The sequence below is a fragment of the Zootoca vivipara genome, chromosome 5 (genome assembly GCF_965207765.1).
Source record: "Zootoca vivipara chromosome 5, rZooViv2.hap1.1, whole genome shotgun sequence".
In the NCBI taxonomy this organism is placed as follows: Eukaryota; Metazoa; Chordata; class Lepidosauria; order Squamata; family Lacertidae; genus Zootoca; species Zootoca vivipara.
The window spans coordinates 62168135-62195150 of NC_142588.1; the positions used below are offsets into that span (position 1 = coordinate 62168135).

At 42.3% G+C, this 27016-nt stretch overlaps 1 protein-coding gene across 3 annotated transcripts in view; it reads right to left on the reverse strand.

Annotated features, from left to right (window-relative positions):
• The window catches only part of FARP2 (FERM, ARH/RhoGEF and pleckstrin domain protein 2), a 61359-nt gene extending 35462 nt beyond the window's left edge, over positions 1–25897 (reverse strand). For 2 of the 3 annotated variants that reach the window (XM_035133929.3, XM_035133926.3), the window contains exons 1-7: positions 25736–25897; positions 20618–20850; positions 11507–11611; positions 9563–9605; positions 8308–8386; positions 5688–5785; positions 3109–3223 (exon numbers count right to left, since the gene is read on the reverse strand). In XM_035133929.3, coding sequence (XP_034989820.1) covers positions 3109–3223; positions 5688–5785; positions 8308–8386; positions 9563–9605; positions 11507–11611; positions 20618–20821 — 644 coding nt within the window. In that variant the 5' untranslated portion in view covers positions 20822–20850; positions 25736–25897. Of the gene's footprint in view, positions 1–3108; positions 3224–5687; positions 5786–8307; positions 8387–9562; positions 9606–11506; positions 11612–20617; positions 20851–25321; positions 25712–25735 lie in introns of those variants that run through there. The other variant, XM_088670781.1, reaches the window with a different exon arrangement.
• Between the last annotated feature and the right edge of the window lie 1119 nt (positions 25898–27016).

The following is a 27016-nucleotide window of genomic DNA, read 5'->3' on the forward strand; positions in this document are numbered from 1 at the left end:
AAATGGAAGAGCAAATGGCAATCTAGTTGAAGTCATAATCAGACTCAGAGACACTTAATTATTCTTTAAAACTAGCGTATCCTTAAAATGCCCTTTGTTATTTCATAATTTTAAATGTGAAAAGCTATGTATTCCATAATTTTGTAAAAGAGGATACGCCAACATCTAATCTCTCTGTCTTTATTTGAAAACATGAGAGCAAGTCAGTAAGTAGGCAAGCCCAATTGGTCCCATGGCTTTGCAATGTTCAAGACAGATGCACTACAATAGCATCAGTTGACTGTGTCTTTGTATATAGACAACTGGCTCCTGGTGGTTCTCATACCCACCCATTATCTGCAGTTGATAGGTGTCAATCCTTAACAGTTGCCCTTAAGTCTGTCTTATGAATTAAAATGATTGTATTATCCTAGTACAAGGGCAGATCCCCATTATGAATTTAAAGAATACAGTGGAACCTCGGTTTATGAACACCTCTGTTTATGAATTTTCGGTTTATGAACACTGCGGACCCATCTGGAACGGATTAATTCATTTTCCATTACTTTCAATGGGAAAGTTTGCTTCAGTTTATGAACGCTTCAGTTTATGAACAGACTTCCGGAACCAATTACACCCATGCTTCAGTTTATGAACGCTTCAGTTTAAGTACTCCACGGACCCATCTGGAACGGATTAATCCACTTTCCATTATTTTCAATGGGAAAGTTTGCTTCAGTTTATGAACGCTTCAGTTTAAGTACCCCGTGGACGCTTCAGTTTATGAACAGACTTCCGGAACCAATTGTGTTCATAAACCGAGGTACCACTGTATCTAACACACATTCAAAGCACATGATTTCACCCAAAGAATCCTGCAGTTTCCCCCTCACAGAGCTACAATTCCCAGCACCTTTAACAAACTTCGATTCCCAGGATTCTTTGGGGGACATTATATGCTTTAAATGTGCACTGATTGTGTTTTAAATGTATGGTGTGGATGTGCCACAGTTGTGTGCAAGTGGTGTTAGCACCCTCTGCGACATGCTAGGTCAATTCACTAACACCTTGGGTAGTATCAGTCCTGAAAATGCAAACACTCCCCCCAAGCTGTGGTTCCTCTTAGTCTTCTGCCTGTTTGGGGATCAACAGTCAAGTCTGTTACAGATTGCTTGTTGCCTTCTACCCCGTATCTCCTCCATCACAAAAAAGTGGAGAAGGGGGCATGTAAGCCACAGGCTCATGCACACAGATTATAGAGATATTTATTACAGATTAAAATGGTCAACATTTCTATGCTGTGCTAGTGACCAGAAGAAATCCCTGAATAAATGTTTGCCTAAAAAAACTGATCAACGTTCTTAAATAACCTTTTCCACCTAGAGAAGATACAGTACTTTATTTCTGAAGTGAGAAAAACCAGTAATTATGCCAAGTGATTTACCCTATGCAAGCAAATGTTTACAAGGGTAAAGCACAGTGAGTAATTATCTTCAGTTGTTTTCAGTCGACTAAGCCTCACAGACTGGCCTGAAAACAATCTGGTCTAATTTTGTTATCTGCTAAGCAGATCAAACCGCTTAGCCATCCTACAACCAGTGAACAGCCAATTTACAGAATTTTCTCAACAATAAATATATTCCTGCAGTTGATGTCTAGGTTTTTTTGTTGTTGTTTTTTAAAAAAGTTCTGACCTTGCATGGACAATAAATAGTTCAACGTTATTACAATATTCACCAATAAATCAGGGTCAAACTGACATAAATGTAATAAGATACTATACTTTGAAAAGGCCATTAAGCATTGTTAACTGGCCAATACTGCCACTTTTAACCTGGATTACTTCACATTAATTTGTAAACTGCATAAGTGAACGAAGTATAATTGCTACATTGGCATTCATAAGGCCCAAGCAATATTGAAAAACATAGTTCCAGTCATATACTTGCTAATGGCAGGGGAAATAGTGATGGAGTAGAGAATACTTTTAGAGAATTGGTAGAAGGGAGGGGGTAGTTTGGGAATTCTAAGAAACAAAAAAATCAGTGTTTGGGAATTCTAAGAAACAAAAAAATCAGTGCCGTTTTGAAAGAAGTGTTTAAAATCAGTGCTATTTTGAAAGGTTTATTCCACCATCTTGATTCAAAATGATATCCTATATTATAGGAGAAAACACTGAGGGAAACATTATGCTTAAACCCCATGAAATTGGTTCTTCTTAAATTTCAATTCTATTCAAGAAAGCTTCAAAACCTGTCAAATACCATTGTAAAGAATAAAAGAACAGATTAAATGATTATGTGGTCAGTTTCAGAGTCACACATCTAAAAGACTATACAATAAGGAAGAGTATCAAATAAATGTAACGATTGTATCCATCTAAGTCATTCTCCAAGTAGACCCACTGAAAATCAATGGACCAACACCAAACTCCTACTTTGAGGGAAAGTTGCCCAGCTTATAGTCTTAATTTACAACTGCTGCTGCAAACCTACTCAGTGGAGTGAGATATTTCACCTTTGGGATAAGACTCCACCCTGGAAGGTCTACCTGCCAATCAAGCATAAACTGATTTGCTAGCACTTCCCCTTTCTGTTTCTGTACTCAAAAGCCCCGTGGAGTATGTACTGGACAACCTTGCATTTGCACTACTTTTTTAAAAATAGAACTTAGAAACAAGGTTTTCAAAAGAAAAGTGAGGCGAAGACTTCTGCCTTTTCCTTTATTTTGTCACTGTCTAAGCTATAAAAAGAAAGAATTTAATATGTTTGTTTGCACTGAGCATGAACATGGTCAGAAATGTGGAACCTCTAAAAGCAACATTTTTAAACAGTTGTAGTCCTGACATTTGTCAATGGATTCTTCTCAAATTTGGGCATATTATACCACTCTGGAAGTAAATTATAGGAGTCAAATTTCATGCCACAGACAATTTTTCTTGATTTTAGGACCAACAGGTCACCTAGCCAACACAACACACATAACTAAATTCTCCTTCTAGCATTACTACGAAGGTATAGGTGAAATAACTTACTGTTAATGAGAGATATAGACATGCTGATTTTATCAATAACAGCAACAAATAGTTCTATGCTGAATACCAGAAATTAAACATCCATTTGCACTTACATGTGCTTCCTGTGAAATTCAAGTATTTTTCCTTGCAGTCTTTCTTGGTTTGGAAAGTACCGGTTGTTTTTAAGATGCTCTCGGTCCCCAGATTCATCAAAATCTCCTAACTCAGCTGTGATAGAAGAGAAAAATATATTTGAAAGAAAATAATGCTTCACTATTGCAATTGTTCCATAAAGTTAGCAAATGGATCCTTGAAAGTATCTTCATCTTACAATAACTATTGGTTCTCAATAGCATATGGGATGCAAATGACAAGATTTGGTACCCCTTTATAAAGTTTTCAAATGATCACCCTGATGACTGGCACCCACCAGATTCACAAAATGGACTTTGGTAAGACCTAATAGACTGATCTGTTTCCTGGGGGAGGGGGTGTCGGGAAAAGGGAAAATTCAATGTTCCTGTGCTATCAGAATCAACATATGTGTGAGTAGTTAAGTTCCCTAGGAAATTCAACATAGGCACATGTAACTTTTTTTAAAAAAGTAAACTTCTAAAAGCAAGCTGATAAGACAGAAAAGGGAACATTCTTCAGAATGTATGAAGGCTTACTAAAAGCATGATAACAGATATTCAAACAGAATGTATGCCTCCTATGGTTCCCCCCCCTTTGTAAATGGTATTTATATCAGATTCAAAAGAGCCCAAAGAAGTCATAGTAGATGCTTGCATGGTTAATGAGCAACACAAGTGCTAATCAATTAAGTTAAGCAAAAATGGCTTCTGGGAGCAACTATAATAGAAGCAGGAAACTAGCCAGGGAAGCTGTTGTAACTGCTGGATGACAAAGAAGCAAAATAACTACAGTGGAACCTCGGTTTACGAACACAATTGGTTCCAGAAGTCTGTTCATAAACCGAAGTGTTCATAAACCGAAGCGAACTTTCCCATTGAAAGTAATGGGAAGTTGATTAATCCGTTCTAGACGGGGGGAAAACACCCCCTAGAACGGATTAACTGCTTCGCTCCGATGCCTTTGCGGAGGCTGGGGGCCTCCGCAAAGGCATCGTAGTGAAGCCCCAGCCTCCAGAAGGCATCGGAGCCGGGACTTCGCTCCGATGCCTTTGCGGAGGCCAGTGTCGCGAAAGCGGTCCCCGGCCTCCGCAAAGGCATCGGAGCGAAGTCCCGGCTCTGATGCCTTCCGGAGGCCGGGGAGCGTTTCCGCAACTGGGCTGTGCAGCCGCGAAAGCGGTCCCCGGCCTCCGCAAAGGCATCAGAGCGAAGTCCCGGCTCCGATACCTTCCGGAGGCCGGGGACCACTTTCGCGGCTGCACAGCCCAGTCACGGAAACGCTCCCTGGCCTCTGGAAGGCATTGGAGCGAAGTCCCAGCTCCGATGCCTTCCGGAGGCTGGGGCATCGCGCCGATGCCTTTGCTGTGAGGAGCCGAGTCGTGCCGCGGTGCTTGCTGTACACCCGCTTCTTCTGCCGGATCGGCTGCAAGGGGATGTTGTCGGTGGCACGGCCCCGACAACATCCCCTTGCAGCCGGTCCGTCAGAAGAAGCGGATTGACAGCAAGCACTGCGGCGCGCCTTTGCTGTGAGAAGCCGAGTCGTGCCGCGGTGCTTGCTGTACACCCGCTTCTTCTGCCGGATCGGCTGCAAGGGGATGTTGTCGGTGGCACGGCCCCGACAACATCCCCTTGCAGCCGGTCCGTCAGAAGAAGCGGATTGACAGCAAGCAGCCGAGGCGCGCCACGGTGCTTGCTTCCCATTCGCTTTTTCTGCCGGACCGGCTGCAAGGGGATGTTGTCGGCATTCGACAACATCCCCTTGCAGCCGATCCGGCTGCAAGGGGATGTCGGCGTTCGACAATATCCCCTTGCAGCCGATCCAGCAGATGAAGCGAATGGGAAGCAAGCACCGCGACGTGCCTCGGCTCCTCGCAGCCGACGGGCCGAGGCCTCGCCACAGCCAGCGCGCCTTCCTGGGCTCTCCTGCCCGGCTTGGGTGGTCGCCGGGGCGGCCGCCTTTCTCTTGCTGACTTTGTGCTGCGGCTCTCTCGGCGACGCCGCCGGCGGCTGCTGCGCCTTGGCCCTGCCTTCGTCGCCGCCGACCCCCCAGCCTGCCCGGTCGTCCTCGGCAACACCTCCGCTGCAATCAGAGTGCGGAGGGGCTGGGCTGCGCCTGGCGAGGCTGGTACGGTAGTCCGAAGGGAGATCCTCCCCGCCGGCGCTCTTCCTCGGCCGCCGCGGCCATGACGGACAATATCAGAAGAAGCGGGTGGGCAGCAAGCAGCATGGCGGGTAAGGCAGCGCCGGGCCCGGCTCCCCTTGGCGCGCCTCGGCTCCTCGCAGCCGACTGGCCTCGGCTTCGCCGCAGCCAGCGCGCCTTCCTGGGCTCTCCTGCCCGGCTTGGATGGACACCGGGGCAGCCTCCTTTCTCTCCCTGTCTCAGAAACCTTGGAAACCTCGGGTTACTTACTTCCGGGTTAGGATGGTTCGTAAACCGAAAGTTCGTAACCCGAGGTGTTCGTAAACCGAGGTTCCACTGTACTGATGAAGGAAACTGTAGAGAAGCTGAATGGATTCTTTGTATCTGTGTGCTCAATATATAAGTGGCATTAGATACTTACACTGCAGAAGGTGAGAGATGAGGAGTGCTGCTGTATTGTCATTGCAGATAAGGCGTTCCTCAGCTAGATCTCTCTTGATTTGCAAAGCAAATAGATACCTAAAGGAAGGAAAAGCTATAGTATCATATTTTGTCCATTTTACTAGCTGTTTAGAAGCAGGAAATGAAAAATGGCCCATGCAGGACTACTACAGGCCAGTTAGTAGCTGCATTTATGCACAATGCTGACATTGAAGGCAACGTCTGAGTGATAACTAAGAGTAGTAATATAGCATTGTCTCCTCCCCCTCATCCCGCCAGCCTACTTAGTGACAGCCATTTACTACTACCACATCAGATCACCAGCTGTTGCTAGCCAAGATATCTGCTGTCACCAAGCAACATACAACTGCACTACCTCTAAGACTGGCAGGCTTTGTATCAAATGTGGCTAAGACTTGTTCAATTTTGAGGTTCAGCTATAGCTCTTGCTACCGTCACAACCCTACAACCCTTTCTATCTACTAGCTTCCCTGTGACTGACTCGTGTCCTGAAGAACCCACCCCCAAAAAGCTTTCTAGTTAAGCAACATATTTAAGACTTTCAAAATCTATATTAATCATTTTGTACAGTGGTACCTTGACTTACGAAGGCGATCCGTTCTGCGGTGCTCTTCGTAAGTCAAAGTCTTCAGTTGCTGAAGCGCCCGTTTTGTGCATGCGCGAAGCGCGATTTTGCGCTTCTGTGCAGGCGCCAATTGCGTGCGTCGCTTCTGCGCAGGCACAGAACGCGCACGAGGCGAAAAGACTTCCAGGTTTGCCAACTTCGGAAATTGAAACCTTCGGAAGTCGAGACATTCGGAATCGAGGTACCACTGTAATGCTATTATTTCTTCAGGTACTATCCTCCACAGAGCATGATAGAACATGCATCCTCACCCATTTCTTATGACTTAGGAGAAACTATGTAATAGATACTTTTTCAAATATAGCAACATATCCAGTATACCCTGCAGCCATTGACGGCAGTCATTTAGGAAAGGAGGAGTGCAAACAACAGAAAATGGCAGCAAGTAGTTTTAGCAGCAGCTGAACAGAAAAACTGACAAGCACAGAATCACTGGTGGAAAGGTAGGACTGAAGTAGACAATATAGGAAACACAAATGGCACAATTTGGCAGAAAAACAGGTATGAAAGGGCTGGAAGTGAGTAGATCTGCAAGAGGAAGACTTCAATGAGACTCAGTAAGAACATAGGAGACACCATTTCATAGGTACTTTCAACTCAAAGCATCACAAGAGAACACAACCAAATGGCACAGCAGTTGGGAACAGAATGAGAAAGATCAGATAAAAAATACTGAAATTCATAACATCCAAAGGCAACAAACAGAAATATGACTTGCTACCCTGAAGAACCAATCCTAGTATTTGTAAACTACCATACCAGTGTAATCTTATAAATGTTTATGCAGAAGTAGTCCTGTTGTGTTTAATGGGATTTGTTGTTGTTGTTCTTTAGTCGTGTCCGACTCTTTGTGACCCCATGGACCAGAGGACGCCAGGCACTCCTGTCTTCCACTGCCTCCCGCAGTTTGGTCAAACTCATGTTGGTAGCTTCAAGAACACTGTCCAACCATCTCATCCTCTGTCGTCCCCTTCCCCTTGTGCCCTCCATCTTTCCCAACATCCAGGGAGTCTTCTCTTCTCATGAGGTGGCCAAAGTATTGGAGTCTCAGCTTCACGATCTGTCCTTCCAGTGAGCACTCAGGGCTGATTTCCTTCAGAATGGATAGGTTTGATCTTCTTGCAGTCCATAGGACTCTCAAGAGCCTCCTCCAGCACCATAATTCAAAAGCATCAATTCTTCAGCGCTCAGCCTTCTTTATGGTCCAGCTCTCATTTCCATACATAGCTTTAACTATACGGACCTTTGTCAGCAAGGTGATATCTCTGCTTTTTAAGATGCTGTCTAGGTTTGTCATTGCTTTTCTCCCAAGAAGCAGGCGTCTTAATTTCATGACTGCTGTCACCATCTGCAGTGATCATGGTACCCAAGAAAGTAAAATCTCTCACTGCCTCCATTTCTTCGCCTTCTATTTGCCAGGAGGTGACGGGACCAGTGGCCATGATCTTGGTTTTTTTGATGTTGAGCTTCAGACCATATTTTGTGCTCTCCTCTTTCACCCTCATTAAAAGGTTCTTTAATTCCTCCTCACTTAATGGGATTTACTCCCATGTAAATATGCACAGGTCAGGATAACAACCTGAAACTAATTCCTTCAGTAGCACCTTAAAGACCAACTAAGTTTTTATTCGACTCAGACCAACACGGCTACCTACCTGTAACTAGAACCTGAAACTACTGCACCAAGCAACCAAACAAGTTCTTTATCTCTTGAGACAATTTTTAAACATGGACATTTTGACCACATTCTTGCCAAGTATATCCTCTTTGCACACAGCTGAAGCAGCGTCACTGCCACTTGATTAGATCAGGTAAAACATGCTTTCATTCAAGGCTACACACACATACAAACTCTGGCAGTGAATTCACAGGTCTCTTGAGTTTAAAGATATTAATCTTTCTTTCCTATTTCCATTGTAAATTATTGTGGAATTAATAGTGCCACATTGTTTACCTGGTATACTCCTCTTGCAGTTGACCAGGGTCAGGAGGAAAGAACTTTACTGCTAGACGAAGCAATGCATTCTTTGGTCCTAAAATAAAACCAATGCATTCTATTAACTTTTACCTTTATAGCTGAAACACTGAATCTGAATACCAATTGCCAACTCTCAAAAGTGAGGTAATAGGAATTAGGCATTTAGTGAATGGATCATGAACATTTCAACTTAAATACAGTAACTCTGAAGTATACCAACATAATTCTGAAACATGGTTGTAATATACACCCTAAGCAGGTGATCTGAAATACAGGAGAAGAACCTATACTATCTAAAGTGCCAGTGGTAGGTAGCTGTTGAAAACTACTAAATGGTGGAAGGAAAGGGATTAAAGGGATTATGGCAAAACTGGGAGCCAAAATAATACAAGAATATCAAAGAACAGTAAAATGGGCTGAATGAATGTGGGAAGTGGGCATAATCAAAAACTGAAATAGGACCTCATGAAGCTCCTAAGGTGATCCAAATTCTAAGGAAATTGCAGCCAGAAAACAAATGTTGATCTGTGGAACAGTGGAACAGGTGCATTTTAAAATGTTTTGTTTACTTTTGTTGTATTTTTATTTTTGATACAAGTCATTTTATTATTGATTTAAATTGCTGAACGAGCTAGTGGGAATGTAATTTTGTAAAGCTGCTTTAAAATCACTTTTGTGTTTTCCATATGAATGTTCTCCAATTCCATTGATTAAGTGAACCTGTGTGTCATACAAAACAGATTATCTTCATTTGCTTCAAATCTCTAGAACGGTCTTCCCCAACATAGTGTCTTTCATATGTCTTGGACTACAATTCCTATCATCTTCACCATTGACCATGGTAGCTGGGAATGATGAGAGCTGTAGCCCAAAACTTCTGGAGGGCACCAGGATATGGAAAGTCAGGCAATCAAATTCTGGCTTAATAAAGTAGCACAGGCATGAGCTGCATGCACCTTACCACAGTTAAAAGTATGCTCCGAAATCCTGGCTTACTGGGAGACATGAACCATAGTTCTCAGTTCAGACTTAACAGGAAGCTACAATTAACTGTGGCTTCCTGGATGGTTTCACTGGTTGCACAAAGAGGCAGCAAAGGGGCTGCATGTGGGTGCACACAGCTCATAGATATCCTGTCTTAATCTTCCAAATGTGGCCATGTTAAGAATAGCACCAAAAAGTTGCTAGAATTCTAGAAAGAAACACAAATAGAAATAGTATATATACTTACTTCGTATTTGTTTAAATATAGGTTTCATAGGCTCAAGCCAAATCTGAACAAGGAAAAAAGAGCTTAGATAAATAATTAAGCAAACACTGCAGCAGTAAATAAAGCCACACAGAGAAAATAATTCTAGCACCTGTAAACCAATACTTCCCTACACCCCCATTTCAGTTAAACAAATGTTTTAGTTAAAGGAATAAACCTCAAAATGTCTATACATAGACAGTGAAAAATATAGCAGAAAAGGTAGCAGAAGGAAGAAAGTTTCCTGAAGCGAATGAAGAAAAAGCACTGAGTTCTATGGTAGTTATAGCAGAGCACCTTTTGGAAGGATCACGGGAAAATTCATTTATACTAATACTTGTGAAACAGAGTCTCTTGCCCAAGAAACTTATGACAACTCTTTCTGGAGGTTTCAGTGAGGAGATGGAATGAAATCTGCCCAAGATAATAAAGCTAGAGGGCAAAGATTAGAATGAATGACTTGAAATTCCTTTCAACTATATGAATGCATTTATTCATGCAAACTTCAAAAATAACGTCAAAGATTTTTTTATCCACTGAGAAAAAAAGTTTTTTGCAAAAGGTCTAGATAGAACTCTACATCTAAATATGCAAATTCTGCCATCAAATGAAGTACATCAGGCAAGTGTTGTTTGAGTACACTGAATGTCTAGATTCAATTCAATCTGGGTTCAGGCCTGGTTTCATGATTGAATCAGCGTTTGTCACCCTCAAAAGAGGGACAACGAAAATGCAACCCTGTTACTCTTACTTGCTCTCTCAGTGGTTTTTGACCCCACTGACCATATCTTCCTACATCAACTGTTCAGAATCAGTACAGGAGACAATGTCTTACAGTACCACTGTTCCTATGGGTGAGTTCAGAGTGTAACAGTGGGACAGCACTGTTCTATGGCCTCCTGCACTTGTGTTATGTGATTTTGCAAGGCACAATTTGGTCCCCAGTGCTATTTAACATCTACATCCTCTACTCCTCCTTAACATCTGGATCAGGAAAGGCTGTGCAAGTCCTGGACCTATGCCTGAATGCAGTGGTGGACTGGATGAGGGCCAACAAACTGAGTTTGAAACCTGGTACGAAAGAGGCTCTGTGGGTAGGTTCTTACATCCTGAAGGCACTGCACTGCCTCTGAAGAATCAGGTACTGTATGTAGTTTAGATAAATCTTTGTCATTAGAGGTCCATGTGAACTCTGTGGCTAGCAGTGCCTTTCACCAATGACAGTATATGGATCGGGATAGCCAATGTAGTCCATGCAACAACATGTGCAATGGTGCACTTCAGCACATGTCTAGTTGACTTCACATCAAGCCTTATGCTATTTGTGTCAGGTATTGTCAGGCCTGTTTCATTGCTCAAGGTTATATTACTTGATCCCAGCCATGGACTTCCTAAACAGCTTTGTTTGATCAACGTTTTACTTTTATCCCTTGTACCACAACATATTGATTCTGTGTCAAAAGGTACAGTACAAATACTACTCAGTAGAAATGAGATTCCAATTTATACAGCACTCCATTTCAACTCTAAAAATGCTAATGATGTGGCATGGTGTCTTTTCTTGAAACACCGTTCTTTTTGAATCATAGCAAAAACTAAGAAAATTCATTGAAAACTAACTACCAGTAAGCACTCAAATTAAGAGAGCTCCATAATAAGCAGAGCAGATAGTGCTTGTTTTAAAAATGGAAGGACCAAAAAAGAGCATTCAACAAAACAGTGTAGGGTTATTATTTGAATCAACTGCAGCTGCATCACTATGGTGCTGCTTTGCTTACCTGTAATATAATCCTCTTTCCCCTACATAAAATGAATTTTTGTGCAAATTTAACCAGAGTAGAACTAACAAATGCCTTTCTTTCAAAACAAAGCTGAAAACACATCTATTTAAAGGTGTTTATATTGAGATAAAAACATATTACATACCCAATATGATTGCATGTTCTGGAATTCAATTCCAAAGTAGTCCGATTCAACCAAATTCAACCGATTAAATACTTCTGTCAGCAGTTTCTGGCCATAACATTTTGACTAGGAAAATTAAAATAAAGTGAAAATGTACAGTTGAGTTTACTTGAAAAGTAATGGCTAAAGTTGGTTTCAAACCTTAACCTGGAAACAAAAAGATAAAAATAGTTCATGGCAATTTAATGCTACTTCTGCACATATATCCATCAACACAATGCATTAGAATTCTTCTTTCTTTGCCACTTCCATGTGGCCTGCATTAAAAAAAAAAGAACCACAACTGTTAAAATGTTCATGCCATATAAAAATACACAGCATATTAACAGATACACTGTTCTGTAAAATCTTAAACATTATGGGAACAAACATGAATACATATCAAAAAGACTGGGCAATATCCAATTAGTCAAAGTCAGAGTAAATCCCCTGAAATTTGAGTATGGATATCACTCATTATCCAGTTCCAGGGGAACCTATAACAAAATGTTTCTCACATGCTATTTTAAAGTTTTTAGATCAACTTGGAGAAAATATATACTAGATTCTGACTAAATACAGAAGAAAGATCTCTTTTAGGACCAAGGTCTTAAGATCCACCTTCAATCCAATGCGTCTTTGCATTCAATGCTTTATTCTGAAACAAGCTAAAAGTCACGTCAAAGACAGTGCTCCCTTGTCGAGATGTTTCCGAGTGAGAGAAGCAGTTTCTTTCAAAATTTCAATGGCTGTTAACTGGAGTGAAAAACGTATACAGCTCAGTTAAACTAAGGAACATGGGAAGATTTTTGTAACTTTCTCTCTTAAAGACAGATGGATACTTTTTCAGGGGTGAGCCTGAGATAATCTCTCAATGATATAGTAGAAACTCATTAATCCCAATACAAAACACTTTAAAGCCTTCACTTGATTAAAACTGATTCCATGATCCTCTAGCACACGTAATGACCTTGCTTGAACACAACACTAAGCTATGGTTTACCTGTGTGAGCTGGTCAAGTCTCAGGATTCCATAATCCCCATACTCTACTCTTCCAGCATAGCCACAAAGTGATCAGATTATTTTGCATCAGTTTTCACTTAACCAGTTTAGCAGGTTGTACAAATGTTAAACCATGATTAATCTTAACTATAGTTAGCGAAACAAAGCATATTCAGAAATTATTGATTGAAGTTTGCTTGTTTCAGAAATTTACAATTGCCCATAGTTTGTCTGGTTTTGGATGTCACTACAAGCTGTGGTTGATCTGATGCAAAAATCTGCAATTTCCTCCACTAAGGAGTAAAGCCTACATAAAACCAGAGCGGAGTCCCTTGTACACCCTCCGGCAACTCCTGCAGGCAAGCTGGTGCCAAACATATCTCTCTGCTTTTCTTTGAACGACATCAGCAAGGCCGGTCTTATAGTCTTGGCAGCCCAGGACCTCCATACACACTGCCCAGGGTTGTGCCCCAGGTCACTTTGGTGCTGCCTAAACAGCAGATTGATTTCACCCCCAGGGGTGCACTCCTTCGCTCCGGGCCTCCGCAAAGGCATTGGAGCGTCCGCAGCCATGGAAGCGCTCCCATGCCTTCGCCGAGGCTCGGAGCAAAAGCCCAGCCTTGGCGAAGGCATTGGAGCACTTCCGTGGCTGCGGCCCAGTTGCGGAAGTGCTCCGATGCCTTCGCCGAGGCCCGGAGCAAAGGCCCAGCCTCGGCGAAGGCATAGGAGCGCCCGCAGCCACAGAAGCACTCTGATGCCTTCGCCGAGGCTCAGAGTGAAGACCTGGCCTTGGTGAAAGCATCGGAGCGTCCGCAGCCACGGAAGCGCTCTGATGCCTTCGCCGAAGCCTGGAGCGAATGCCCGGCCTCCGCGAAGGCATCGGAGTGCTTCCCTGGCTTTGGCCCAGTCGCGGAAGCGCTCTGATGCCCCCCACCCCCCTCCTTTAAAAAGAACAGCTGGTCGGGGGTCCCTGCCAGCGCGGTGGCGCCGGACGGGGCCTCGCTCCCGTGCTTCCCGCCGGCTTCTCACAGGAGCAAAGAGGACCCTGAACCCCCATCCAAACAATGACTATCATAAGCCCAGGTAAGAAAAAAAAATCGCATTTTTATTTTGTCTTATTTTATAGTACAGTACATTAATTATTGCCTTCATTTTATGTATCAATGGTCTTGGTAGACAGTAAAATTTGTGTTAAATTGCTGCTTTAGGGGGTGTTTTTCATCGCCTGGAACGGATTAAACCACTTTCCATTACTTTCAATGGGTAAGTTCGCTTCAGTTTATGAACGCTTCAGTTTATGAACAGACTTCCGGAACCAATTTTGGTTGTAAACCGAGGTACCACTGTATCTAGTACTAAATATTTGAAGATCTTTAAGACTTTTCCAAATGCATTCCAAGCACGGTTTGCATTCTTAAGCACTGACCCAAATATATCAACAACTGTTATCTGTTATCGCTCTAATACTAGAGGAATGCAGTGTAGGGCTTGCGAATGAGAATTCAATATGAACTAACTGATCACATTCAATCCAAACTTTGAACATCTTGAACGGGTTAACTTCCATCACTTGCCTTTTTTGTTAACTGTATATTAATTATGCCATTTCCATCTAGTATATAGGTGGTACATTTCAAAATACATTTATTGTAAGCAAATTTTACTAAAATGGAAGTAGAAGGTTTTTACCAATTTCAATCACACTAGAACATAGCAGGAGTTTCTATTAAGTACTTTTAAACAAAAGCTGGATTGTACAGCGCCTTCTTAAGATCTTACAGTAGTGTTAGAGAGAAGTTAGCCTTGACATTTCATGACTCTTCCAACAATCAATTTCATTATAGGGTTGAGATTTTGATGCCAAATAAATTCTGAATGCTAGAAAACACACACATACACACAGTCAAAACTCTCCCAGAACAGTCTCCATCAGCAGCTATTCCCCAGATTACATGGGATGGAGAGAATATCAAGGAGATGAAGCAACACTGTAAGATAAAGGTTGCATCATTGGGGCTTTTTAATATAGAGAAAAGACAAGTAAGAGATGATGTGATAAAAGTGTATACATGGAGTAAAGAGGGAGAAAGTGGATGGAAAACAAAATTTCTCGCTCTCTCTTAACACTAGAACTCACTGACATCCAATGAAGCTGAATGTTGGAGGATTCAGGACAGAAAGTACTTCTTTACATACCACATGTTGCTTTATTCGGTTATAAGTCACAGTGATGCTATTAGGCTAAACAGCAGGATAAAAATAATAGAAAGCAAGGACAAATATAATCCTGCAACTTTTGAGGATTATTTATATAATCCTTAATATAGCACAGATGTTGTGAATTTATTTTAGTGCTATGACAAACTCATATAGCTCTTCATAATTTTCAGTAATGTGGAGATTACTATTTCAGCAGCGCAATAATCCATTACCAGGCAGACAATGGAACAACTCCAAAATTACACCTGGATGTAACAAATTGGGAAGTACAGAACTCCAAGAAGGTGGAGTGTGTATGAAACTATTTTGCATATTTTCATGCTAAACCTATGTGCATAACTTTCCTCAAGGTGTTCTCACTAGGATTGCTAAAAGAAATGGGATGGCAAGTCCTTGACTTATGAAAGATAAGAATTATCTTAGAGCAGTGATGACATGGCATGGAGACAGGAGTTGCAAAAGTGCAGGGACAGAAATAGCTAGTGAGGAAAAGCAGTACATGCTTGGCTTAACATTTAGAGAAGCAAAACAAGGTAATAAAGTTTAACAAACATTTTCTTGTGCAATTTTACATTGTATATCAGTGTATTCTTATTTTCAGAAAAACAAAGAAGATTCTTTTCCTGGCCTTCACTGCTTGGTGAATAACTTGAACTCTTCGTTCAGTTTCTGATGAGCTATTTAATCAATAAATCAGAATGGTAAAAAGTCAAGGTGCAGGTTAGAAGGTACAACTGATGCATAAAAGGTATAGAAACACGGCTAAGTGTAAACCAAGAGACACACCCTGCATCTCCAGTTGAAGGACAGTGAAGGTAAAGTACTTAGCATGACGGCCAGCCACGTCCTGGGATGGGACAAGCAAACAGGCACTTCTTCAATAGGTTGGGCTTACAAAGTTTGTCCACAACAGTGCCTCACCAGTGGTGATGGAGGTAGGGTTGGGTGCTGGCTCAGCATTAGTTGCCTTCTCCTTGAAGGAGACAGTGCCGGGGCTGACTCCACAGCAAGAGGGATCTGATTAGAGGTCCTGGTGTCACAGGAACATAAAGCTCCTCTGCCAGCCCACTTGTTCTCTCCCCTGGATGCAGCTCTCCAGTCCCTTGACTACCGGTCTCTCCCTGGGCTCAGACACTTATTGGGGTTCCACTTTGACCTCCCCTATCCTGCCAGGACCCTCCCCAGGGTTATCCAGCATGAACTCCATGAATTCCTCCCCTTTCTCCTCATAATCTGACCATCTCCATGACACTTCCAAGGACCATGTGTAAATTCTGGGTAAATGCATAATACAGTAGTACCTCGGGTTAAAAGCGCTTCAGGTTACAAACTCCACTAACCAGGAAGTGGTTGCTCCAGGTTAAAAACTTTGCCCCGGGATAAGAACGGAAATCATGCACCAGCGGCGCAGTGGCAGCAGGAGGCCCCATTAGCAAAAGCACGCTTCAGGTTAAGAACTGTTTCAGGTTAAGAATGGACCTCTGGAATGAATTAAGTTCTTAACCCGAGGTACCACTGTAATTAGAACAAGGAACTACTGTGTTACAGACTAGCAAGTGACATAGGCTGGCACAATGTGGTCCAAGAAACACTACCAAGGTCTCTACTGCCAGCAGGCTCTTAAGGGGCAGTGGAAACAGCAGCATCTTTTCTGAGATAGTGTCAATGTCAACTGAGTACAGAAACTATTAATCTCAACCAGTGCTTTTTTTCTTTAAAAAATGTTTAGGGGTACTCTCATTTTCCTACTCATATTGAAATACTGTCCCTCAATGAGGCCAAACTTAGATTCACAAAATGTTTAGGGGTATGCGCCCACCCCTCCGAAAAAAAGCACTGATCTCAACTATGTGTTTTTTTAATGATTAAATTTTCCATTTTACAATCCAATAAAAACCACATTAAAACATTCCAAATTATCATACAATCAAAAAGGCTGAATAATCATGCCATGTTATAAATCTTTGGGTGACTTCCCATGCTCTGAAGTTCAGGGAGTGAAGATCTACGTAACATTGTACTGCATTCCTTAATTTATCAAATAGCCCTAACAAACATTTCTGATGTTGATACTTCAGGATCTCAACTATGTTCTTATGAGGTCTGGACATTTATTACAACTAAAAAATGGAAGTACTTAAATGTGAATTAGTAAAAGCAGTCTTTCCAGAAAAAAAGAAAAAAGAAACCCTCCAGCAGCAGAAGAGAAGGGTAGAGAAAGGGATGCAATAGCGCCAAAGTAAGTAATGCTTCCTAAACTCAAAGCATGACTTCATGGTACTGAATGCCAGTTATGGAACAAAAAATAAAAGTTCAATTGCAGAGAAAAATGTGTCAGCAGTTGGGCACCACAATGGTTTAATGGATGTCAGGTTGAGACAACTGAGGGCAGGAAGTGGAATAGAAGGACAGAATAAGCTGAAACAAATTACAGTTAGTTTGACTGACTGCAGACCATTATTTAACTCGAGCCTAGTTTGTTCAATAAACCATGGTTTAAATAAACCAGGGTTTAATACTGGCTTAACATGACAAGCTACTGGCCAATGTAGTTGCCAATTAGGTCACTATGTCTCTGTGCTAGATAACGATTTTAGTTACCCCCAAATGACTCAAATATGTTCCACTGAAAAATGAGTTATAAGGAAATGCCATTACCAGGAACAAATGAATTCTTTTGTCAAGGAAGCACAATTTAACACAACTAAACCAAGTGCTAGCTGAAGCCCAAATCTTGCTACTGGCTAGTACCGGTAGTTTATGGGAGGTAAAAAAGTTGTTCTCAAAAACAGTTTCAAAAGAAAGTCAAGCCATTAACAAAATAACAGGTTTAACAATATAGCAGTCCAAATAACAGGGAGAATGGAAATTGAAAATTGTTTTTTAAGAAGAACCTGTAATATCCACAGCCATGAATTATAGGTCTCTTCTAAGGACAGTTAAAAATAAGCTCAAGGCAGTTAACTGGCCATATTTAGAGTATTCAGAGTCATGACAAACATCTGGCAATGATTCTCTCTGGAATTTTGTCCATTTTTTTCCTACTCAACCAACAAGGCACTGTCTATGCTAACATCTTTTTGATTCTTGTAGCACAGTATTTAAAAGGATTTAAAAGAGTTCATCCTCCCCCATTTTGCACATTTAAAGTAGTTAATACTTTCATAGCATGCAGCTTCATGAAATAAAACGAATGCATTATCAAAGAATGACTAAAAGAAAAATCAGAAAAAGGAAAATATTGTCTCTGCCGGGGAGTGGGGGCAACCTTTTGAGTTAAGTCTATTTCCTTCTTTGGGAGCAGTATGGAATACTGGGCATTTGCCAGATGCTGAACCTAAAAACTACTACATGCTGTATGCACATATTGTCAAAAGTAACATCACAGCACAAACTCCTACAATGTGTTTACAAGTAGTCAGCTGATGAAATTATTTTAACATCTTTTTCTTTCCATCAGTACTTCAAATCAATAAGCCTTCTTTAGCCTAACTGCAGTTTTGTTTGTATATTTATGCTTTTATATTTCCCTTTAGTTAGCAGCTGGGTTTTTTCTGTACAACCACAGGAAATCACAGCCTCGTGTAAAAGCTTCCAGATTACTTCCTGTATAGCTCAATAAACTTTCTAAGTTCCAAAAACAGTTCGTTATTTTAGACCTCAGAATGTAGTGAGTCATGGTCAACCATATACAGATTTGATTATAAGTAAATCAAGACATATAAATACTGATTTAAGACAACAAGAGCAAAGTGTGCCTATTTTTATACCATGCCTATTCAAGTGGCACATAAACCACACATGATAAAATAATAAAATCTGAATTGTCTAACCCCAACTTAATGAAAGTTTGAAAGCAAGGCATTTTCACTTGTGGGATTCAGACCTTACATAGATAATTTATTGCAACAAGCTGGGAAAACTTAAAATGACCCAAATACCAAAGAAGTAATTTATGAAATCTAAAGAAAAAGTATCAGGCAATTATTTTAAAAATAGCTAAAGAGAATATTCTAATACTCAAGAATTTAAGAATTATTTTCCCACTCTCTTCATGCAATTGGAATATGTGCTCTGCAACTGGCTACATGCATTAAGCAACTGCACCCTGATGGCATGTTAATATATTTTGTTAAGCAGTCACAGGATACTTAAGTCACCTCTGGAAAATCCCTTCTAGAAAATCCTCTCCCCTAGTTGTATGAAGGTGGATTACACTGAAATACTCAAAGGAACATACTTGGTTTTCTTTTAATCAGGGTCAGTGATGGTCACTGCATCAGTTAGTGCAGGAGGAGAATTCACACAAAACATAGTTGCAGAACACAAAATAAAGTACTCACTCTATTACAGTGCATCTGAAAGTGTGGGCAACTAGTCTGTATCAAGAAGTGGAAACATTATTTAGTATGATAGCCAATTCAAACAGCCTACACCAAATGACACATTTGGGAAGCTCCAGTTGTGGGAAAATATGATTACAAGAGAGACACATTCAAGATAAAATCTGTACTTCTTTGGCTATAAAACTATACATGAAGCTACATTAGATCTTCTTTCAGAAACTTTAAGCAAGAACTTCATATATGAATTATGCAAGAGAATTTCACCTAGCAATGTTTTGAAGCATTAAAGGAATTGTACGCATCCTACATTTATGAAGAAATACATTACCTAGAGTATCAGGGGTAAATGGCATAAAGCTTAATGATAATATAGAATGATAATCTAGTTTTGCCTCTCTCCTCCAAGTGAAACTACAGAACAGATTAATTTAGAACACTCCTAAACAGGTGCTTCAGAATTCTTGTTTTTTATCAATATGAGCACAGGCATGATTGGGGTGGGGTGGGGTGGAGGGTGGGAATAGAAAAGGCCAATTTGGCCCTAGCCAAGGTGTATATTGGCAGTGTCCTGTATATTACTTCCTCCAGGTTTCACAATATTTAGACATTTAGTGGTAAATGGCTGGGGGCACTCCTTAAAAGGTAAAGGGACCCCTGACCATTAGGTCCAGTCGTGACTGACTCTGGGGTTGCGCGCTCATCTCGCATTATTGGCCAAGGGAGCCGGCGTATAGCTTCCAGGTCATGTGGCCAGCATGACAAAGCCGCTTCTGGCAAACCAGAGCAGCACATGGAAACGCCGTTTACCTTCCTGCTGTAGCGGTTCCTATTTATCTACTTGCATTTTGACGTGCTTTCGAACTGCTAGGTTGGCAGGAGCTGGGACCAAGCAACGGGAGCTCACCCCGTCACAGGGATTCGAACCGCCGACCTTCTGATCAGCAAGCCCTAGACTCTGTGGTTTAACCACAGCGTCACCTGGGTCCCTGGGTCCCACCTGGGGGCATTCCTTATCATTCATCAAACACAGAAAAATGGAAAAACCACTTCGCTTCCCCCATTTGCTTCATATCATCCCTCCACCCTATTTAAGAACAGGGGTACTGACAATAAACCAATCCTCCAAAAAAACAGGACAAAAAAACAGTGCTTACATGGCTACATACAGACTATATGGGGAGGTAAATACATTTTTACCATGGTGGTTTAACATTGTTTTAACTCCCACATGTAATGGGGTTTCAGTGAGAAAATAAATAAATTAAACTATGTGTTTGATTTGATCTTGAGATTCTTATATTTTTAACATTACATGTGGTTCCTATATGCCTCACCAGAATAGCTTGTTGTTGTTGTTGTTGTTTAGTCATTTAGTCGTGTCCGACTCTTCGTGACCCCATGGACCATAGCAAAGACCTTTTAACCTCATTAAGTGCATTTTCTATAATTCACTCCCTTTCTCAAATGAATCCCTTTTCCATGTTGCATACAGACAAAAATCCAAAGCTATACTGAAAGTTTTACCTCAATATCAAGTATCTCCACAGTGTTGTCCAAATGCTTTATCCTTATTTGAATAGACCTCTCATGTGTTTTAGCAGGTGTTGAGGCTATAGCAGAGGAGAGGTTCTGTCCTGGTTCCAGGGTGCTCACTCCAGAGTTTTTCTGCACCCCCAAACGAGAACCTGGAGTCTGCAGCACTCTGTAAGTGCCTTCTATCTCGCCCATTTTCCACCATCAAGCAACAATCCAATGAACTAAGAGAGAAAAATACAAATAATTTATTTTAATAACTTTTAAAGTCAGTACACCATGCATTTGTGCAAAAATATAACAACTAGCTGCTGCAAGTTGCTCTACAGCTCTGTACACTCACTACCCACAACCAGTGAGATTTTTGGGGCAATTCCTCCTGTTCAGCATGCATGAGTAACATAACAACTCCTTTATTGAGATACAAAAATTAAGTCGGTACGCATATTCAGGATAGAATTCTGAATTCCAAATCCAGCTCAAGGAAGACACAATACAATAATATCCCATGAAGATTAAAACATCCAGATGAGAATTGGTGCACACATTCAGGATGTCACTCTGTATTTGGGGCTCAAACACCAAATCCATTTTCAAAGAAATTAGTAAAATAGATTGAAATTCAATCTTTGAAGTAAGGATACTAGAATACAGTATGTTGCTTTACTAATTACTTGTTGAGGATTTGAAGTTGGCAAGAGCCTCAGAGTTATGCCATCCCTCTCATTACTTCATCTTGGGGCAAAACACAAACAAGTTAAGTGGGCTGTACAAGATAGATTTGAAAGTGGAACCTTCCTAAACCTGCAAGTCACCCCTGGATTGAAGTGGGGGCAAAGTATGGAATTGGGGAGATTCAACCTGTCCATAATCCAGGATTAATATGGGTGCCAGAATGATGAAGCAAGTGGGTGCATACTAAAGAGGGAAAGACAGAAACAAAAACAAAAAAATCTAAAACAGATTAAACCTTCCATTTTTAGTAATGAGGCTGCATAGCAACTTGAATAAATATAAGAACTGTCAAAGCATGAAACTTATTCATTACAGATTCTGCATTTTGTGTTTGTTGTTGTTGTTGTTTAGTCGTTTAGTTGTGTCTGACTCTTCGTGACCCCATGGACCAGAGCACGCCAGGCACTCCTGTCTTCCACTGCCTCCCGCAGTTTGGTCAAACTCATGTTTGTAGCTTCAAGAACACTGTCCAACCATCTCATCCTCTGTCGTCCCCTTCCCCTTGTGCCCTGTGTCCTCCATCTTTCCCAACATCCAGGGAGTCTTCTCTTCTCATGAGGTGGCCAAAGTATTGGAGCCTCAGCTTCAGGATCTGTCCTTCCAGTGAGCATTCCAGTGAGCATTCCTTCAGAATGGATAGGTTTGATCTTCTTGCAGTCCATGGGACTGCAGTCCCACTCTTGAGTCTCCTCCAGCACCATAATTCAAAAGCATCAATTCTTCGGCGATCAGCCTTCCTTATGGTCCAGCTCTCATTTCCATACATCACTAGCATTTTGTGTTAGCTTACGCCAGATAGTAGCATTACAAGTTAATTATGTCGTCTAAACAACTAGCCAATAACTCATGAATATGGCAGATTATGAGTACGTACTTCCAAACCTCCCTCCCAATGAAACTCCCATCTTCCAAGTTTAAGTCAATCAATATCACAAACCCATAACATTTGCAAAGATTGCTCTGGGTATAGCTTTCCAGAATTGAAAGCCAAATATAAGCTCTCTCAACTGTGGCAAGTTTGCCACTTCACAGACAAAATCTCTAATTCTGCTTAACTTGGAAGACCAGTAGCTTGCAACAGCCAAGTCAGGAATGCCAGTTTTAGTTGTCCATTCAGTATAATACTTATACTGAAACAATAGAACAGTGAGCATATTGTAACCAATTAAGGAAGTGTGAGTTCTGAAGCAAGCAGTAATATACATTAGGTTGATTCAGACACTGATATTTGTCCAGTCATGATCTCTGTGTTCAACTGTGAGCTATTTTTTGGTGCATGTGTATAAATGCACTTTCAGTAACTTATTTTTGTAAACCACTTAAAGGATTTTTTTTTACATTCAAGCGTCATATAAATTCTGTTAAACAAACAAACTTCCACTTATGCAACAGGACTTCCTCTTCTCTTCCCCCCTGAAGTCTCCCAAGAGCCCCCAAAAACTGTTCCAGTTAATAAAAAACCCTGGATTTTGGGGGTGAACTGGGGACTACTCATTAGGTTTAGGCATATCTTCTGGGAACACTCTAGAGCAGGTGGGGGCAGGGGTCTATAGGATGTGTGTGGAGAAGTAGGAAAATTCTATTGCACAATCAGGCATACTTCTTTGGATGTAATCCATTAAGTCCAGGTCTATCTTCTGGAAACAACAGACACATTTATTTATTTATTTATTTATTTATTTATTTATTTATTTGGAGAAGGGGACTGCAAATGTAGTTGTGGTGGGTGAACTTTAGTGGCTCTTTATCAAACAAATGTATTTTTAGTATGTGTATTTTACTACCTGCCCTAAACCTCCTAAGAAACAACAGGCTAATACAACATTCCAAATCAATAGCTAGAATAGAATCAAAGTACTTTAGCTAAAATAAACTGTTAGATATAAATAGCACGGTATGCTTGTAAATTTCCACCCTCAGAAAAGTTAAGTGTTAACTGTTGCTGCCCAAACCTCAGCAATAACTGATATAAACCTTTTTGTGCCTGCCTTGCACGAGACTTGGGGATAAGCAGCAGCACAAGAGGAGTACCCTAGATGGAATATAACTTTTCAGGCATTGTACTGTATCATAAATATGTGGCAAGACAGCAATTGTGAATGAAAATGCATTCTTTATCAACAACAAAAAGAGCCCAGAATTAATCCTCATATCCTCCATTCAGAGGGGGAAACACAATTGTTGCAAAACATTATCAAATGCAAAAAGTTATCAAAGCATACTGTAACAAATACTGCATATAGAATATACTATCCCCCCAAGCCTACAAGAAAAATCCATGTGTGCCACTGATACAGCTACAAATGCAAATTTGGACATACATAAGCATCACCACGGGACCCAGGTGGCGCTGTAGGTTAAACCACAGAGCCTAGGGCTCCCGTTGCTCGGTCCCAGCTCCTGCCCACCTAGCAGTTCGAAAGCACATCAAAGTGCAAGTAGATAAATAGGGACCGCTCCGGCGGGAATGTAAACAGTGTTTCTGTGCACTGCTCTGGTTCGCCAGAAGCAGCTTTGTCATGCTGACCACATGACCCAGAAGTTGTCTGCGGACAAACGCCGGCTCCCTCGGCCTATAGAGCGAGATGAGCGCCGCAACCCCAGAGTCGGACACAACTGGACCTGATGGTCAGGGGCCCCTTTACCTTTACTTTAAGCATCACCACAGTAGTGCTAGCTAATTGAAGCCCCAATTATACAAATTATGAAAGACTCCAGCTAAAAGCAAACAAAACCAACTCAATGCATGGAACAACACTAACTCCCCAATCCATAACCTTGAGGGGGTTAGGACTGCACAGAGATGCCTTCCTACCAGCAAAGGGCTTCACCAGTGAGCGAGTATCCTCCTCCAGAGGCCTCTGGTGCACCTGCTGAAAGCTCTGTGGGTGTAGTTCTACTGCTGGCAGTGTTCCTGCTGGCAGTACCTGGCAATAGGCTCTGAAATGGGGCAGAGGTGGCCTTGGATCAACTGCATGAAGTCTACTACAATATAACTAAATGACTAGAAGAGATATAATTTACTAGACTAAAATAACTTGACAGAAAGTTGATTTCCAAGTATCAGACCATTTTGAGACACTTACAAGCCATACAGAGTATTGATCCTCATTAGTCCAAACAGAATACTGATTGACAAGATCAATGCAGCAGAACAGGAACTGGATCAGTACACCTATAATCTTATACTATTAGATATTTATTTTTGCATATTTTCCTTTTAATTCCAGTTTCACACTATGAAACTAGATGCCAGAGAAGCTGCAGCCTGAACAATCCTTTCAGGAAGTTTCACATACTGCAGATTTTCAGGAAGACATCTTCATATAGCTAAGACTTAACTCTGAAATTCACATGTAGAGTATCTAGTTAGTATAATGATTGCACACATAAGTACAGTATTGCCATAGCTAGAGTATAAATAATGGCACACACAGTAATGTACCAGGAGGTTTCATGAGGAAGCTGTACCAAGCCTGTAGGGTGGGGTGTGCGAGCATTTCTTTTGCAAAACTCCAAAACATAAAGCACGTAGGGTCCTCATTAGAGATAAAAGCTATCAAAGGCTGGGCTGCATAAATAATTAGAAACTATTGAGCATATGGCCACCTAATTACCGCCCTTTGAAAGTAGTGTGTAAGTAAGTACTCTACAAGCCTTGTAGAAGTGGGGGGGGGAACCCTCAAGTATACCCTTTGAAACCAACGTCTTGGAAAAACTGACGTTATTTGCACCAAATAAACCATAATGAGAGCAGCATGCGCCAGGTGGTGTTAAAAAAACGCGATCGGGAAGAAGAGCCGCGTTTCATATTTGGGAACAGTCAGAGCTCGAATTGGGAAAGGAAGGCAACAAGAAGTTCTAAAAGCACGCAGAACTGCAACTCAGGAGAAACACACTTAAGGATGCCCCCTCCCCCCCCCGCGTATCTCAGAATTGCACAGCCCACTTGTAACACACCAGGTTTGAGTCGGGCAAGGCAACCGGACAGCAGCCACCGAAACCTGTTTCTTCAACGCCTCTCGGAAAGGGACTCTGCGCTGCTCGTCCTGCCTTGCCGCGCCCCGCGGGGGATAAGGGACGCGGCCGCGTTTATCTCCCGAGCAAAGGTCGTGTTTTCTGCTGCTGAATTCACGCCCCTCCCGCCCCCGACGGACTGACCTCCCCCTACCCCGCAGCTTCCGAGTCCCCTCGGGCCACGAAGCCGCCGAGAGAGGCTGGCTGCGGCAAACCGAAGGGGGAAAAGGGGGCTGCTTAGGTAGCGCCCCCCCTCCAAGCAACTCCGAGGGAGGGTAGGAGGCGCCCAGCCTCGACTTCGACGGCTCCCAGGCGAGGAATGCGCCCTTCCCCGCAGACCAGCAGCCCCGCGCTCACCTCAGACCGACATCTCAGTCGACGACCACACCGCGAGACGCAGCCGCCTCAGCTGCGCGCCCACTTCCCCGCTCTCGCGCGCCTCCTCGGCTTCCCTCCGCCTCCCCCCCCCCCCATCCACCCCTCAGGAGGCCGGCGCCATCGCCGCCACCCCCTCGCGCCAGAAGCGCTTCTCTCATTGGCTGTCGCGGAGTTCCTCAGGCAGGGCTCCAACGGCCCTCTTCCGCGAGCCCCGAGTCAGCAGCCTCGGAGGTGGGCGGGACCTGCTTACTGGGCGGGGCTCTTCACTCCCGGCTACGGGTGGCTCGAAGGAAGAAAGGCGTGCGAGGCGCGGCGACGGAGTTAACAGCCTCTACCGGAGGCTATTAAACTGCCACAGGCCCCACCATAATAAAGACACTGAGGAGTAATGGGCCCAAGCGAAAAACCTCTCTCCTGACTGCCTCGGTCAGAGGCTGCCCCATAACCGCCTCTGCACTCGCCCCCAAGGGAACCCTTCTCCGGCCTAACTGCCATTTCTGTCTTCGCAACCACACCTCGTTCGTGAGTGCGAAGCTGGATCGGGTTGAACCGGTGAAAGCGACGAGATTTTCCTGCCAAGCTTCTTTACTTGTAAGGGAAAGTCACGGCAGCCACTCCCCAGATGCCTGCAGCTCTTGGAGATGGGGGGGAGGGGAGAGAATGGGGTGTGGAGTAAAACGAAACGAAACTAAATAAAAATAAAAATCAGATACGACGCCTCTCTTCGCAGCTGATGCAAAACAAAACAAAAATAAAATTCGGGAAGTCTCAAACGTGTTTGTTGTAATGCATGGCCCACCCATACGTTCAAAAACTTGAGACGACAAACGTATGTGAAGTTGCGCTTTTGTCTTTCACAAATGCACACTCAAAGCCGAAGAGAAGTTGAAAAGCATTGACAGTTTTTATATAGTGTCAGTAGAGTTTTACATGCAAATTGCGGGAGGAATACAAAAACCGCTTTAAATTAAAGTCGTTAACGTCATCGGACATAATTGCCTTCCTTGATTAGATCAAGCCGGGTATGATGATCCTTATACCCAGTTTTCTTTCTCAGTATTTACAGGGGGTATAATGCTCCTGTAAATGGAAAATGCAAGGACCTTTCTGCACAATTATTTCATATTAAAACGTGTTTGACATGGGGCAAATGACAGCAAGGATCAGCCCTTCAATTTAGTTGTAGAGGAAGATAAGGAGGAAGAGTTTGTGGAACAAGTGGGTTTACAAGAGCCTGACTTTGTAGTTTGATCCTAGGTA